Source organism: Ammospiza caudacuta, chromosome 6, assembly GCF_027887145.1.
Source record: "Ammospiza caudacuta isolate bAmmCau1 chromosome 6, bAmmCau1.pri, whole genome shotgun sequence".
Taxonomy (NCBI): Eukaryota; Metazoa; Chordata; class Aves; order Passeriformes; family Passerellidae; genus Ammospiza; species Ammospiza caudacuta.
Genome location: NC_080598.1, coordinates 17,866,143 through 17,879,274, shown reverse-complemented (window position 1 = coordinate 17,879,274; position 13,132 = coordinate 17,866,143). Strand labels below are relative to the sequence as shown.

Sequence of the window (13,132 nt, the reverse complement as noted above, 5' to 3'; positions counted from 1 at the left end):
GTTGTGTCAAGCTGTTAACCAAGGGGAGTGAGCAGGCTTTAAGCAGGGAGAGCACAGTGGGTACTTAAACAGTGAACCATGCCAATAGGGCCAGACAGTTGATTTAAAGTCTAGCAGAATTGTGGCTGTATGGATCTGAATTAAGTAAAATGTTTACTGCTGTGTCCAAAATTTTCCACCTGAGCCCCATGGAGCTGCTGTTGCAGCAAGGTAGCTGGAGACCCTCAAGAGGGGCCTGTAAGAGCAAGCCGAGGCAAAAGGAACCATTCAGAGCCCCTCGATGGTCTGTGTGTCTGTGCTGTCTTAGATCAGCAGGGATGTAGGTGTATATGCTTTGCTTTGCAATGGAGTTAAGAGCAACAGTTCACATTTTCCATTTCATTCACTCTGGAATTCATCTGGCAATCGCAGCACACATGGGAATTTCACTTAGCAGTTTATGCAGCCCTTCTGGTAACATTCCTTGTGCACAGACACAGACCTGGCCTCATGCTGCAATGTGCAGACAGTCAGGCACCTTCTCCTCCCTGCTCTGTTCAGTCCAAGATCCAAACAAAAGCATCACCCTTAAGATACCAGTAACACTTGAAGCACATGGAACTCTTCAGCCTTTAAGGCAGTTTATCAGTCTGGTTGTTATGAGAAGCAAATAGTCCCAAGGACAGCTGAAGAAGTGCCATAAAAGAAGTACCTCTAAAAGATTGCGTAACAGGAGCTGTGGATTTTCAGTAAGGACAAGTTTCCAGTAATGATTTCTGTGTTGAAAGTTCTGGTGGGGATTTCCCAGCCATGGGTATCCTTTCCAGTTCCCTCTTTTGAAAGGTTTGAATTTGCTTATAAATACCCTCTTTGAGTCTGAGAGCACATGAGACCATCTCCAGCTCCTTTGACTTTGCTGTTCTGCAGTGGTGAGTGACATTCTGAATTTGTGAGCTGTGTGCAGTGTTATGAGTTAGTGTTTTGGGAGTAGAACCAATGCTTTAGCATGTGGGGCTTCTTTGTACTCATGACAGGAGCAGCAGGAAGTGCTAAAATGCTGGTTTCTCTTGTGCACCTGCTGTTGTTGTGGAGCTTGTGGTTGCACAGAGGGCACCACTCCTTGCAGGGGGAGAAGGGGGTCCTGGGTGAGCCCCCAGCACTGAGGCAGCAGCCCAGACAGAGCTGGGGGTGTGGTGGGTTCTCAGTGGTGCTCCAGAACTGCTCATCTCTCTCACTGTCTCCCAGCTCCCTGCTTGGCCAGGAACCATGAGGCTCTGGGTCTGCATCGCGTTGCTCTCCGTTGTCCTGTGTGTGAGTGCTGAGAGACCAAGGATAGTCCGAGGAATAGTCCAGGCTGGAAAATTTGCCCGGGATGCGGTGGGAGGTAAGCTGCTGTAACCAGGGGCCCTTCCCTCGGGAACCCCTCCCCAAGCACAGGCTACCAGCAGTCAGTGCTGCAGCCCTCAGAGCTGGGAAATCCTCAGCTCCACGTTAGAGACCCCCCAGTTTCTGCTGCTGGACAAGGGCCTCGATCAGCCCCACAGGTGCTTTCTGTGCAAAGGTGATGTGAGGCAGTGCCTTACTCTGTTACTGCTCCTTGGGGTTCAGCTCCTGGCTGAGGTGGTACCAAACTATTTCTGGTGTGACTTTTTCAAGTTAACATGGTTTCTGTTTCTCTGCCTTCTTCAGGGGCACGGGATATGTACAGAGCATACAGGGACATGCGTGAGGCGAATTACAAAGGTGCTGACAAATATTTCCATGCCCGTGGGAATTATGATGCTGCCCGGAGAGGACCTGGTGGTGCTTGGGCAGCGAAAGTGATCAGGTAATGGAGTGTGCTTGGCTTGTTAACAGTGAGTTATTAGGGATCCAGGCATTCCAGCTGCAGTGAGGTCCTTTCAGACTTGTATTCAGCTTAGTACCTAGAAGGACAGTAGAGGGGAGGGGAAGAATTTCCCATCTGGGGTCTCTATAGGAATGGTGCCACATGAGCATGAGCCTTTCTTCTTGTCGGCCCAAGAAGGCAGATTGCTCTCTCTGCATTTCTGATAAGGAACTTTCCTTCATTGCTGGTTCATTTACCGACATAACAGATATAGATTCCACCGTGGGTTCTCAGACAAAGGCCGAGCATGTGCTTGCATCTCACCCTGAGAAGCCTTACAGAAACCACGACTGAGGAAACCCACACAAGGCTGAGTTAGATGCAGAGTGTTCAGGTGCCTTTTCTCCTCCCCACAGCGACGCCCGGGAGGGCTGGCAGAGCCGCGTGAGCGGCAGAGGCGCCGAGGACACCCGGCAGGACCAGGAGGCGAACAGATGGGGCCGGAGGGGCGGGGACCCGAACCGCTACCGGCCCAAGGGGCTGCCCAGCAAGTACTAGCGCTGTACTCCGCTCCTGCTACACCTCGCTTTGTACTGCACAATAAAGGAATCCTCCTGAAAACTGTTCCCTTCTCTGCGAGCGTCCATCCTCCCGGGGCGCGGGACTGCGGGGGCGGCCGTGTTGGTGTCGGGGCATCACGGGGGCTGCCAAAGGGACCCCCTTGGGACCCTCGGGGTGCCGCTCCCCGCCGAGGGAAGGTCCTGGGCGGGTGGGTCCCGGTGCGATCCCAGCACGATCCCGGCACGGTCCCGGTGCGATCCCGGTACAGGCCCGGGCGCGGGAGGCGGCAGCGGCCGCCGGTGGGCAGGGGGCGCTGTGGGGCCCCGGGCGCCGCTCCGGCCGCGCCTCCGCCTCGCTGCCCCGCACGGCTGTGGGGCCACCATGGACCGCAATCCGTCGCCGCCGTGCAGCGATGCGGAGGAGGAGGAGGGGGACGCGGTGGGCAACACGGTGTACAGCAAGCACTGGCTCTTCAGCGTCCTCACCCGCCTCATCGAGGTGCGCGGCCGCCGGGAGGGAGCGGGCGGCGGACCTCGCGTCGGTCAGCGCCGGGCGGGCGCGACGCGATCGCTGCTAGGGCCGGAGGGGACGCCGGGGACAGCTGGGATTCACGGGGCACAAATCCGGGGGCCGGGGTGGGAACATAGTGGGAAAACACCGGGCGGGGACACAGCGGGGACCCAGCGGCTCCCGGGTGGCGCCGTGGCTTCAGCCGGGTCGTTCCCTCCCGCCCCGCTGTCCCAGGTCATCGCCCCCGCGGAGCCGGACCCCGGCGCCAGCCCCGAGGGAGCCCGGACGGAGCTGGACGAGGAGATGGAGAATGACATCTGCAAGGTGTGGGACATGTCGATGGACGAGGTAGGAGCCTTGTGCGGCACCTCGGGCCCGTCTGCCCCGAGTGTCCCGTCAGAATGGTGCTGGCAGCGGGAGAAGGCAGGGGATCAGCCAGCTCGCTCGTAATGGAGCTGCTGCCCACGCCCGGGTGTGGGGCAGGACAGCTGGGCTGGGGCGGCACCGAGCAGCCTCACCTCGGAGCTGCCCTGGGGAGAGGAGCGGGGCAGGACAGCAGCTGGAATTAACTGGGGTGCACAGCCTGTGCCTTCAGCACTTGGATTATGGGGATAGTACTGGTGCCATCTCTGAGCAGGCATATTTTCCTCTAGTAATTGTCATACGTCCTGATGGTAAGCATAGCTTTCTCTGATAGATAAACAGCCTTTCAAAGTTTAGCTGCAGACTTGCAGTGGCAGTGTAACACATAGTATATTTCCCAACACTCTCAAATGCTGGAACAGATTCTTGAGATATATATATATGTTAGTTTAAGTATTATTTTATTCCCTATCTTGTTACTCAGATTTTTTAAAGTAAACATGGAACATGGGTCTTGTACTCCCAAACATAAAAATAATTTTGTGTTTTAATGTGGTAAAATGAGGAAGAGATTTCTTCTTGTGTGTTCCAGTCAAGTGCTAATGGCAGTCCCTTCACTTGCTTCTTTTTTGTATGTCATGGTGATGTCATGCCTTAAAACATGATATTTACTGAATTCTGGTTGAGTGTCTGTTTCTGTTGAGATAGGGAGCAATTTGCATTTTCTTGCAAATGTGACTTTTTGGCTCATTCCACAGCAAATCACTGGCATACTGAACCACCAGAGGGGCTTGCTGGCTTTCTCTCATTGAAAAACAAGGATTATTGGTATTAACTGTTGGCAAATAACAAATTCCTTGTAGTGAGTTTGTCATCTCTTTGATCCAGTCCTTGTGCTGTGGGAGCATGTTTGATTTTGCATTTGGAAATTGCAGAGGTCCATTTACTTCTCCATTCACTTTCTCCACAGGATGTTGCTTTATTCCTTCAGGAGTTCAATGCCCCTGATATATTCATGGGAGTGTTTGCCAAGTCCAAATGCCCTCGGCTAACTGTAAGTATGGACTGCCAAATAGCTCTCCTGTGTCAATAGCAATAGTAGATAGCTCTGTACATGCATTTGCATTTATCTGCCTTCTCCCATTGCACGTGTAATGTATGAGGAGAACCAGGAGAAAACGTAAAATCAAATTGTAAAATGCTTTTTCACTCTGTTTTTAACATGCTCTAATCAGTAAGAATTTTGGTGGTGCTGGAGCTGGTACCTGTCTGCTCACACATCCTCATCTAGATACACTGATGAAGGACTGAGTTTATCAAACAGTTATAAGACCTTTTATAAAACCTGCAGTCTGGCCTTTTTTTGCCTTTTGACTTGTTTCATGATTACTGAACAGAGATGGCCATGAATTTGTTTAGTCAGACCTGCAGAAGTGTGGCTGGAGGCCAGGTGCCCACCAAAGCTGCTCTGTCACTCCCCTCCTCAGCTGGACAGGGGAGAGAAAATACAACAAAAGGCTCATGGATCAAGATCAGGGCAGGGAGACATCACTCACCAGTTGCTGTGATTTGTCATGGGCAAGACAGACTCCACTTGGGGAAAATAATTTATTACTGATCAAATCAGAACAAGATAATGAGAAATAAAAAAAAATTACAGAAGGTAATCTTTGGAATTATTAAGACGCCAATACTTTAATTTTTTTTAATTTTCCACTTGTTTTGATGTCACTGATTTCCAACTTGTGCTATACAGTGCACTGCAAGCCTCAAAATAGATTTTCAAAGGTATTCAGTGTTGATGTAAATCCTGTTTCTCAGAAGTTACCAGATGCTTTACTCCAGGAGATCAGTAGAGACAAATGGAACTTTGAAAGTTTAGTACTTTGTCTTTGGAAAGTAGAACCCCAATCTGCAAGTGAGTGCAAGTTGGCTGTCACTGCTACTGTCATGAAACAGAGTTTGCTGGAGTGCCTGCTGAAATTTAGTGGAGGTTATAGCACGTTCATAATTAAGAAGACAACCTTAGTGGAGAGAGTTGATTCGTGACTTTAAATTGCTGCAAACTGACTCACTTTGTTTTAGCACCAGTCACCTGCAGGTGTTTCCCAGCTCTTATGGTCCTCCTTACACAAGTGTGCATCCTCTTGGTGATTACCTTGGCATGAATATCCTAATGGGAGGCACTACTTTGGGGCTTGTTGTTTCTTTTATTTTATTTTAGATCGCTTTAATCAGAAAATGGGCTTTGCTGGAAGCTTGTATTAAGGTCCCTTTCTTTTGTGAGCAAGTGAATATCATGAGGGTCAGGTTTTGGTGATATTTTTGTTTTAGGATTCCTTTTTGCTTTAATAACAGGGCTGTCAAATCAGCTTCAAAACAGTATACAAAGAATATGCAAGCAGAGCTGATTTCAAGATACATTTGCTTTTATGGAGCACCTAAATATCTGCATAGAACCTGAGTGTATTTTAGGCTAGTCTGATAAAACAGAAAAATTTGTATGGAATCTGTGGAAAAATTTGTATTTTCTCTCTTGCTTTTGTCTTATGGCTCTGGAAGTGACATTGTGGGCTTGCAGTTGTCTCATTACACTGTGTTTTGACTTTCCAGGAAATCTGTGTGGGAATATTAGGGAATATGGCCTGTTTCCAGGACATCTGCATGTCCATTAGCAAAGATGAGAATCTTGGGTAAGTGTCTGTGTGCTTTGTACATGAACAGGTACTGCAGGTACTGCTTGTCTGGACTCACAATCAGGAAATTCATGTTGGAGAAAGATCTAAGCTTGCCTGCCCAGCCTCATCTTCATTCATAACTTTTGGCTGGCCATGTTTGTGTGGGAAGTGCTCAGGAAAGGAAGTAAGGACACAGACCACTATTTTGGGGGATTTTTAATCACCAGTTAGTTTTCAAGTTCAGTGGTCTTGAGGCACTGGAAGTGCATGCGCAGTTAGGAAAAGCTGGCATAGATCTCAGAACATGGCTGCAGTTATGAAATTAATATTTTTATACCTTTTTAAAAATAAAGATGCATTTTATTAACTTTTTTCCCTCTGTATTTTCTCCTTAAAGCCAAGTGTTACTGCAGCGTTTGTGTGATTCAGACTCCCCAACTCTTCTGGAAACAAGCAGGTAGGACATCTCAGGAATTAATGCATCATTACTGTAGTTCTGCTGTGCTCTGAGGCCTGGGGAGAAAACTGACAAGTGGGCTCACTATTTTATTATCCTCTCATCCTTTCCTTTTATTGTTTCTGCATTTTTGTGGAATCACTTTGCTGAGTTAGATTCCTGTTTCTGTTTCCACTGTCATTATTTTGGATTTACACTGGTACAGCTAAAAGGAGTGAACTGGTTTCTAATGTATTAAATATGGAATTCTTGCCTAGGTTGTTGTTAACTTGCCTCTCCCAGCCTGAGGTGGCCAATGTCTGGGTGGAGAGGATCCGAGAAAACCCCTCTGTGTACGACTGTGTTTGCTTCATCATGTCCAGCTCTACAAATGGTAAGGTGCCAGAACAAGCTGGGATTTAGTGGGTGTTTGCAGAAGATTTCAAATACAAATTTCAAATAGAAGTATTTTCAGTTGGGTTAATTTCTTTAAAATAAAGGAAACCTTGTGAGCTTAAAGGACACCAAAACAAACTCACCCTTCATTTGCAGGTTTATACATATAGAAAAAACCAAGCAGAAAAGCACTCATAGAGGAAGAAGAAAGCTCTGGGGGGGGGAATAAAAATGTGTTTAAATTGAAGAAATTGTTATTTTCCACAATAAAAGAAAATAAGTAATCCTCATTCAGGGATATACATGTATCATTTTTGAACCTTGAAACAAGACCTCATTTAATTTGTTTTTTTCAAGTCAGATATGGATTTTCTGTTTTTAAAGCTACTGAATCTGTGGAATGTGAACTGGAGGAACAGTTCAGTTACCCTGGCAGCTGAATACTGTGCAGGCTTTGGGTATGCAGAGAGTGCTACACAAATCTCTCTTAGCACTAATTTGGCAAAAACCTCACCAGCCATCTAAAAATGGAAATATTTTCAATAGCATTTATGTTTAACATCCAGCTCAGCTGTAACAGTAGTTGTCATTTGTCAAGAATCCTAATAATACAGCTTTTTCAATTTTTTAATACATTTTTTAATGCCAATTCTCAGAAATCCTGCTCCATCCAATTGAATTAACAGACCTGTGTAAGTAAAATGCAGATTGGCAGGTGGATGATTAGCATAAAACTGCATATCGAGAACCAAATCTTGAGAAGTTTTACTTCAGAAGCAGAAGTTAGGACTTTTCAGGAGCATAGCATCTCTTTGCAGAATAAAGTTACTGCTTCACATGTGGCATGACGAGGTAGAAGCTGTCAGTGGGCTTTCTCTATGTAGCCAACTCTTTACCTGGTCTATGCCGCATAAAGGAATTAAACACAGCAACCAGTAGTAGGTCCCAAAGGAAGTGAATTTATTTCAGTCCTGAATTTACTCCAAATACTTGCATATACTAGCATTTTGTGAGCTAAGTTCTGCTCTTCATTTTTAGTCTTGTTGAAATAAAAAATAACATTCTCTCTTGTGCAGTTGAATTGCTGGTGAAAGTGGGTGAAGTGGTGGACAAGCTCTTTGATCTGGATGAAGAGCTGATGTTAAACTGGATCAAGAGTGGCACCTGTCGCTCTGTGGGGCCCTCTGTAGATGATTCTCCTGAAGAACTTCCAGACTTTAAGATTGTGCCTTGTATTCTTGAAGCAGCCAAGCAAGTCAGGTATGGGAGATTTCTTTTTGGTTTCATGGCTGGGGAGATTCCTTATAACCTTGTAAGGCCTGTGCCCAAACATCTTGCTTTTAGTGGCACAGTTTGACAAATCACTGGGATTTGTTTTCCTGGACTTATGATTTGATATTTGTTTGCAAAGAGAATGGCAGTGGCTGCTGATGGGCTTCTCTGTGACCAAAACACAGAACATAATCTCAGCAAGCAGCACTTTAATTTGTATTTTTGATGTTTGTTCTGTGTAGATCAGATAACCCAGAAGGATTGGATGTTTATATGCATATCCTGCAGCTCCTGACCACAGTGGATGAAGGAATCCAGGCTATTGGTAAGAACCTGGAATTGCTGTGTGTGAGGGGACCAAGAGGGGCCATAACTCCTGGATCACCATGTATTTATTGGGGAGAACAGGAATTCAGTACCTGGAATAAATTTGTTGTGTTGGTGGGTTCTCTTTCTTTCTTTCTCAAGTGCAGGCTCCTGACGGAGGAAAAGAGACTTGGAGTTTGCTTTATGAGCTTGTTTGCCAGGAGCTTTGCCAGCCAGATGACCCACCCATCATTGTGCAGGAGCAGAAGACTGTGCTGGCCTCTATTTTGTCTGTGCTGTCTGCTATGTTTGCTTCGCAGACAGAGCAGGAGTACACCAGGATGACGAAAAGCAAGTCATACTTTTTTCTGGTTTTTTTTTTTTGTTTTTTTTTTTTTTTTTTTTTTTTTTTTTATTTAATACTCACAGTTGGCTTTATGTGGGTGTGGAAGGTGGTTCAATTCAGTGACATTGCATACAGTAAGATTCTTCCCTCGTTACTCAGAATCACAGCTAGCCCAAAGTTCAGTTACCAGGTGGGCTATAAATTCTAAGGAGTTACAGTACCAGAATCTACAGATTCTGCTCAGTCTCACTGCAAACTAGTGAAAATTTCAGAATTTATTTTTGCTAAAATATAGTAATACATTATTACATTGTTATTTTATACATCATATGTACAACATATATTTTTATGTAGTAATTTTTTTTTAAATAGGGGGAGATTCTGCACTTACTTAAATCCCTCTATAATTTCTTACTTTTCAATCCATGGAAAAATCTTTAGAATTAAAAGCCTGTCTTGAGAATGTGAGTCAGGGTCACCTGCAGCAGAAAGATGCTGTGCAGTTTGGTTTGTCAGGTAGGATTATCTGGATGCAAATTTGCATACTGCCCTCACTGAGTACTACTAAAGACAGTTTCCTTCTCATGTTCCTTACACTGGCATATAGTTTTTATAGATACAGGTCAGCTTGCAGGAAAAATAATTTGGGTTTTCTACTACATTTCCACTTGCTTCTTTAAAACTGTCTTTGAGTAACAAAACATAACACTGTCAGATTATACATCCCTATAGCTTTTGTGTAAAAATCTGATGGTATGTTTCAAAACTCTAATGCCTTGAAAGGATGAACAAGAATTTTCAGTGTTAAAGTTCACTGTTCTTGTTACTTTGTTTTAAGATATGCCACTGATTGGGAGCTTGATTCGTATTTTACAATACATGGAGGGCTGTGGGAAGAGAGCTGTTGAGAACTCCAAGGAATCTGAGCAAGAGGAGACTGGAAGGACTGATGTAAATGAGGAAGATTTCCATTTAAAAATTTTGAAGGATATTTGCTGCGAATTGCTTTCCAATATGCTTCAAGAACTAAACAAGGTAGGAATAAACAAAATTGTAGTAGGGATTTCTGCAGGGTAGTTAAGAAAAAAGTATTTAATATTAATGTGGGCATTTTTCTGTGCAAGTGCAGTTGCTTACTGGGAATTCATTTGAGAATCAACCAGAAGTAGCAACATGTATCGGAGATGGGAGAAATACAGGTTTTCTGAGGTGTGTGCCAAGATTCTGTATGATAAATTCTGTAGATATATGCTGCCCTTTCTTTTGAATGAAAGTCAGTTTATTTAAGAAAAGGAAATACTGTCAATATATAATCTCACCTTCTCAGCTGGACCCTTTTAATTGTGGAAGCATTCAGGTTAAGAGACTTGTGATGTGTGAGTTTCATACCTTTTGGCATCAGCTGTCTCTGGCTTTCTCTGAGAACTGTAAATTCTGGTTGTTTTACCCATTTGTAAGAACAAAGCACATTCTGTAGATGCTGTGCACAGTTTTGAGTTTGTTCTTCCAACAACTGTTCATGACATGCTGGTTGCATTTCTGATTTTCCAGGAGAATACCTTGGAAGGACTGCACCAGGGACACCTGAATGAACAGACATGTTCCTGTGCTTTTCAGAACCTCTTACCTTTGTATTCTGCTTCGGTGAGTATGGGGCAAGGTCTGTGACACAGCTGAAGAAGTGCTCCTTGGGTGGCAGGGCCTCTCCAAATCTGATACACAAACAGGACAGAATTGCTCAGGCACAGATAAAACACCATCCAGTGCCAGACAGTCTTACCCCCTCTGTCTGTTCTGCCTCACTTCAGCCAGAGCTTTGCTGAGATCTTCAGCTGATGCCAGGGCCAAACTGTGCTGATGTGAATGGATGTCTGAAAATTTATCCTAGCTGAAAAGTTGTCTTGTATGTTTTTATAAAGGAATTATTCTAAGTATTTTCCATAGGGAGCTTTTCTCTGGGTGATAAAAGTTTTTGTGTTTCTTTTAAACAAGAAAATAAGGGTTTGAGGAAAGTGGTACCATTTCAAAATATAGACCAACTGGAATTGTGAGAATTGTGAGGTTTAGGAGGGAGGTAGCTACTGTGGGGCATTTTCCATCATTCAGTGGCTGCTGCTGGCTGCTCTTATTGGGAAGGTAAAGAAGTAGAAAGAGCCCCTGTGCCAGTATAAGAATTCTGTGTTCCATGCAAGTTGGTTTTGGTTTTCATTTTTCCTCCTTGTGTGTGTGCTTTATTTCCAGGTGGAGAGTTTCCTTGAAGTCCTGCGTGAGGCTGATCAGACCCTTGCTGACAATCTAGAAAAACGTTTCCCAAGCCTGAAGGTTCACACCTAAGAATGTACATGAAATATTTTCCTTCTTTGGAATGAGGATTTTTGACTGTTTCATTACAGCATTTCAGGAATCAAGTTTTCAGTAAATGCAGGAGAATGAGTCAACCTCTTTACCAGCAGGTGGCTTTTAAGAATGTTCTGGGTAGCCCTGATTAACCTAGGGTTAACCTGGTCTGCAAGGGGAAAGAAATGACTGTGAATCACTTCTGCATCTTCCATCCTGTTTGCTCTGGTAATGAGAGACTGTTGATTTCTACTTGCTCTCCTGCAGAGTAGTTTTATTTGAATTACTCTCAATTCTGTGCTTTTCAACTGAAGTTGAAACAGCAAAATAAATGAAATGCACTGAGTAGTTCTTTAACATGGTGCTGGTTACTTTCAAGTTGCTGTTGGCAAAAGGAGGTTTGCTCAATAGAAATCCCCCTCAAGCATCTGATAAAAACAGTTAAATTATTTGGGAATTTTTTTAGATCATATCAATACCTTGAGCAGGTACTGTAACAGAAAGGTTTCATTCTGCTCCTTTGAAATCTTCACACTTCTACTGCTGCTCTGAGCTGTGGTGTCTCAGTGCTGTGCAGTTAAAGGATTTGAGAATATTGTTACCAATGGTCTGTGCTGCAGCTTCCAGCCATTGCAGGTAACTGCCCACAGTTCAGAGTTGCAGGGCAGCTTTGGATTCAATCCCTGGTGTACCTGCAGACCTGTGGGGTTTTTTCAGCAGTCTGTGCTTCAGTGTAGGAGTGTAACGTATCAGTTCTTTCCTTCTTGATCTGTTGTATGAATTATCTCAGAATGGCATGAGAAATGCCATGTTTTCCATGGGGGAGATTAGGGTGTTAGGTCACTTGCAGGAAATTCAGTGTACAATCTCCTAAAACTCCCATTTTAATTATATGATGTTTTGAGTGCATTGCATTTTTAGATCCTGTGTCTGCAGGCAATGGACCTGACATGTCCTGAGTCTGAAGAGATGGCACAGCAGCACATCAACCTCACTGTTTCTGTAAATGAGAGTGGAAAACAACTGGCCTTTATTAGGTTTGAGATGTAAAAGCAGATGGGAACCAGAGCATAGAGAATAACTGAGTGTCACATACACACATTCCCTGGCTCTCCAGGTTTTACAGACTTTAGTGTTGTGCTGGGCCATGTTGTGTTACCAGAGTTACCTGGACATGTGGTAAAATACAGTATGTGTATATGTATATATAACCTTTCCATCCCAGCCTCCAGTTTTCAAAACCAGTGTAATTCAGTCATCCCCCTGCCAGCAGTATCTTTGTTGTCAACAGGGAATTTAGAATTGCAAATACCTGACTTGTGTTGCCAAAAAGAATTGCCATGGTTTATATCAATTTTTGTATGCTATGTTTGTTGGAGAAATCTGGTGACTGTGAATCAGATGACACCATTTTTCATACTACTTTGACAGTTTTGGGATATTTTCTTAAACCTACAGATTTGTAATAAAGCTTCTTTTTTTATAAAAAAAACCAAACCTGTATGCTTTCCTTCATTCTAGTGTCAATTAAATTTGTTTTCTGAGCCACTGGAAATGTCTGTTACTCTTAAGTGTGTCAGTTGTTAAAAGAAAATCCAACCTCTTCATAATGTCTGTGTGCTGTAAAAAGTTTTCCTTCATTGAATATTTATTTTAACTCTTGCTTTTTTGCATAGTCATTTTTATGGTCTGGAAGTTAATGTGTGTCTCATCCCATAAACATTTTTTGAGTTTAGTTTGTCCCCAGCTGTATCATAAGTGTCTTCCACCATAGTGAAGAATTATTTCTGGTGTCTCCTGGAATTTGTGGTAGTTGAAATTCTGCAGCAGCCATGTAATGTAATGTAGAAAAAAAAGCTTAGAAAAGATCTGTTGTTTTATTTTGTTCCTTCTCCTTTTCAATACACCAATATCCAGTGTTGGCTGATGAGCTTTAAGTGATATTGATATCTGGTGCCTGTCATGAGACAGAAAAAATTACGGATGTCATGTGGGAACCCAGATGGGTCCCATCCTCCTGCTCACCTGCAACAGAAGGAGCTGCAGGCATGGTCAGCCAGCCTCGCTTCAGCAGAATGGTAACTCAGGTATGCTGGGAATTTTTATTTTTTTTATTTTTA

The 13,132-nt window shown here is 44.1% G+C and overlaps 2 protein-coding genes across 2 annotated transcripts; both read left to right on the top strand.

The window, feature by feature from the left end:
* Nucleotides 1-723: 723 nt before the first annotated feature.
* LOC131559250 (serum amyloid A protein-like) lies at nt 724-2,428 on the top strand. Its single transcript, XM_058807556.1, has 4 exons — nt 724-908; nt 1,225-1,363; nt 1,669-1,807; nt 2,224-2,428. Exons 2-4 carry the CDS (start codon nt 1,246-1,248, stop codon nt 2,363-2,365), a joined length of 399 nt encoding a protein of 132 aa, XP_058663539.1. The 5' UTR covers nt 724-908; nt 1,225-1,245; the 3' UTR covers nt 2,366-2,428.
* A 321-nt stretch (nt 2,429-2,749) lies between these two features.
* SAAL1 (serum amyloid A like 1) lies at nt 2,750-12,751 on the top strand. The gene is made up of 12 exons (XM_058807114.1): nt 2,750-2,866; nt 3,113-3,226; nt 4,212-4,295; nt 5,855-5,934; nt 6,317-6,376; nt 6,634-6,749; nt 7,828-8,011; nt 8,266-8,348; nt 8,492-8,680; nt 9,514-9,710; nt 10,227-10,319; nt 10,917-12,751. The coding sequence occupies exons 1-12, from the start codon at nt 2,750-2,752 to the stop codon at nt 11,007-11,009; spliced, it is 1,410 nt and encodes a 469-aa protein (XP_058663097.1). The 3' UTR covers nt 11,010-12,751.
* Nucleotides 12,752-13,132: the final 381 nt, after the last annotated feature.

Coding starts and splice junctions, on each gene's coding strand:
- SAAL1 (XM_058807114.1), top strand. CDS start 2,750: ATGGACCGCAATCCGTCGCCGCCGTGCAGCGATGCGGAGGAGGAGGAG. Junction 4,296..5,854: donor CCAAATGCCCTCGGCTAACT/GTAAGTATGGAC, acceptor TTGACTTTCCAG/GAAATCTGTGTGGGAATATT. Junction 8,681..9,513: donor GTACACCAGGATGACGAAAA/GCAAGTCATACT, acceptor CTTTGTTTTAAG/ATATGCCACTGATTGGGAGC.
- LOC131559250 (XM_058807556.1), top strand. CDS start 1,246: ATGAGGCTCTGGGTCTGCATCGCGTTGCTCTCCGTTGTCCTGTGTGTG. Junction 1,364..1,668: donor TGCCCGGGATGCGGTGGGAG/GTAAGCTGCTGT, acceptor TGCCTTCTTCAG/GGGCACGGGATATGTACAGA. Junction 1,808..2,223: donor TGGGCAGCGAAAGTGATCAG/GTAATGGAGTGT, acceptor TCCTCCCCACAG/CGACGCCCGGGAGGGCTGGC.